We start from the raw sequence: 1,682 nt of genomic DNA on the forward strand, positions 1-1,682 counted from the left end.
CCCCTCACCCCCCCGTAGGACCCCCCCAGGACACATCACCTGCTGCCTCAAGACCTCGTTGTCCATCTGGAGCTGGTCGAGGCCCTGCAGCTCCTCGGAGAGGCGGTGGTTGCTCTGCCGCAGCTCCTGGATGTAGTCGCAGGCTTTGGAGAGGATCCCCCCTTTGCTCTGGGGTGGGGGAGAACAAGGTGGTGGTGGGGGATGAGTAAAGGGGGGGCTCTGGACCACCCCCCAGCCCCCCCGGGGGGGTCCTTACCTGCCCCGATTTGGTGTTCTCCATGGAGCAGTCGGGGATGATCTTGGAGAGCTGCACAATCCAGTTGTTGATTTTATCCCGGCGCCGGCGCTCCACTGCGAGGGGAGGGGGGAAATGGGGAGCAGGGGGGGTCAGCACCATCCTGAGACCCCCCTCTGGAGAGCACCGAGTCCCCACACCCCCAGAGGGGTGTCCTCCTACCCCCACAAACCAGCACCCTCTTGGGGTTGGGGGTCTCTTGGCCTGGTACCCCCAGAGAGAGGCAGGAACAAGGGGGGATCTACCTGGTGTCCCCCCCACCCAGCTCTCCATGCACCCCCCTGCCTGCTCTGGGGGGAAAAAAAAGCAATTTTGGGGTCAAACCAGCCCAAACAGCCAGGTTTTGGTGGTTGTGAAGCCAAAAAGAGAATCCCGGTGGTGCTTCAACCCCACGCTGGGTGCTTGTCCCCAACACTGTCCCCTCCGGGCTGGGGGGGCCACCTGGGTGCCCCCCACCTTTCCCAAGGTCTGCTTTCCCCCCCTGCTGCTAATTACGGCTAATTACACCCTCCCAAACGAGGTTCTGCCCTTAGCTGAGAGCTCTGAGGTGGGTCCTTTGAGCTTCTCCATGGAGGTGGGAAGGGACAGTGTTAATGAGGGACGGCTCCGTGTCCCCCACTGTCCCCAGTGTCCCCCCCAGGTCCCAATGTGTCCCCCCCCATCCCCACGATGCCCCCCCCGGTACCTTCATTGTGCTGCGCCCGGCGTTTCTCGTCCCGGGTGGCCCTCGGTGCCTCCGACTTCCTGGGGGACAGGAAGACAAGGGTGGCATCAGTCCTGGTGACACCGGGGGGACACACATGGATGGGGGGCACCAACCTGCTCCCAACCAACCCCAGCACGGGGAATAGGGGTGGGCACGGGGGACGATGGACCTCTGCGTCCCCCCCTGCAGCACCTCCTGCGGTGACATCATCACGAAGAATTGCCCTGAACGGCCCAAAACGAGACGGGAGAGCGTGTGTGTATGTGTGTGTGTGTCAAACAGGGAGCACCCCAAAACACCCCCAAGGAGTGTGGGGGGGAGGGGGTGTGGGGAGGGTCCTGAGGGTGCGAGGGTCGTACCCGTGGGGGTGGGCTGCCCCAGCAGGGCCTCGGAGTTCTGGGTGGTGACGACGGCGGTGGCGGTGGTCCCCGCGCCCCCCGAGGTGCCGGTGTCGGTCACCGCCGCGGTGGGGAAATAGGTGTAGTGGGTCTCGGTGGCGGCCGCCTCCGTCTCCACCGCGTCCTCGCTGGTGAAGGCGCCCTGGATGACGGCCTGGAAGGGGAGGGGGGGACACGGTGTGGGGAGGGGGTGTCACTGTCCCCTGTCACCCCCCCGGGCGCCCCGGCTGTCCCCCTCACCCACCTGTGTCATGGACTGGGTGGCGGGGTACCCGCTGATGGC

The 1,682-nt window shown here is 65.5% G+C and overlaps 1 protein-coding gene across 1 annotated transcript in view; it reads right to left on the bottom strand.

Annotated features, from left to right (window-relative positions):
* Window positions 1–1,682, bottom strand: part of LOC106899831 (upstream stimulatory factor 1-like) — a 9,925-nt gene that overhangs the window by 7,736 nt on the left and 507 nt on the right. Inside the window, exons 3-7 of the mRNA XM_014961757.1 lie at window positions 1,361–1,388; window positions 1,138–1,225; window positions 981–1,039; window positions 257–351; window positions 9–168 (exon numbers count right to left, since the gene is read on the bottom strand). Of these exons, the coding sequence (XP_014817243.1) occupies window positions 9–168; window positions 257–351; window positions 981–1,039; window positions 1,138–1,225; window positions 1,361–1,388 (430 nt within the window). The remainder of the gene's footprint in view (window positions 1–8; window positions 169–256; window positions 352–980; window positions 1,040–1,137; window positions 1,226–1,360; window positions 1,389–1,682) is intronic.

This window comes from Calidris pugnax, unplaced genomic scaffold, assembly GCF_001431845.1.
Source record: "Calidris pugnax isolate Ruff unplaced genomic scaffold, ASM143184v1 scaffold871, whole genome shotgun sequence".
Classification (NCBI taxonomy): Eukaryota; Metazoa; Chordata; class Aves; order Charadriiformes; family Scolopacidae; genus Calidris; species Calidris pugnax.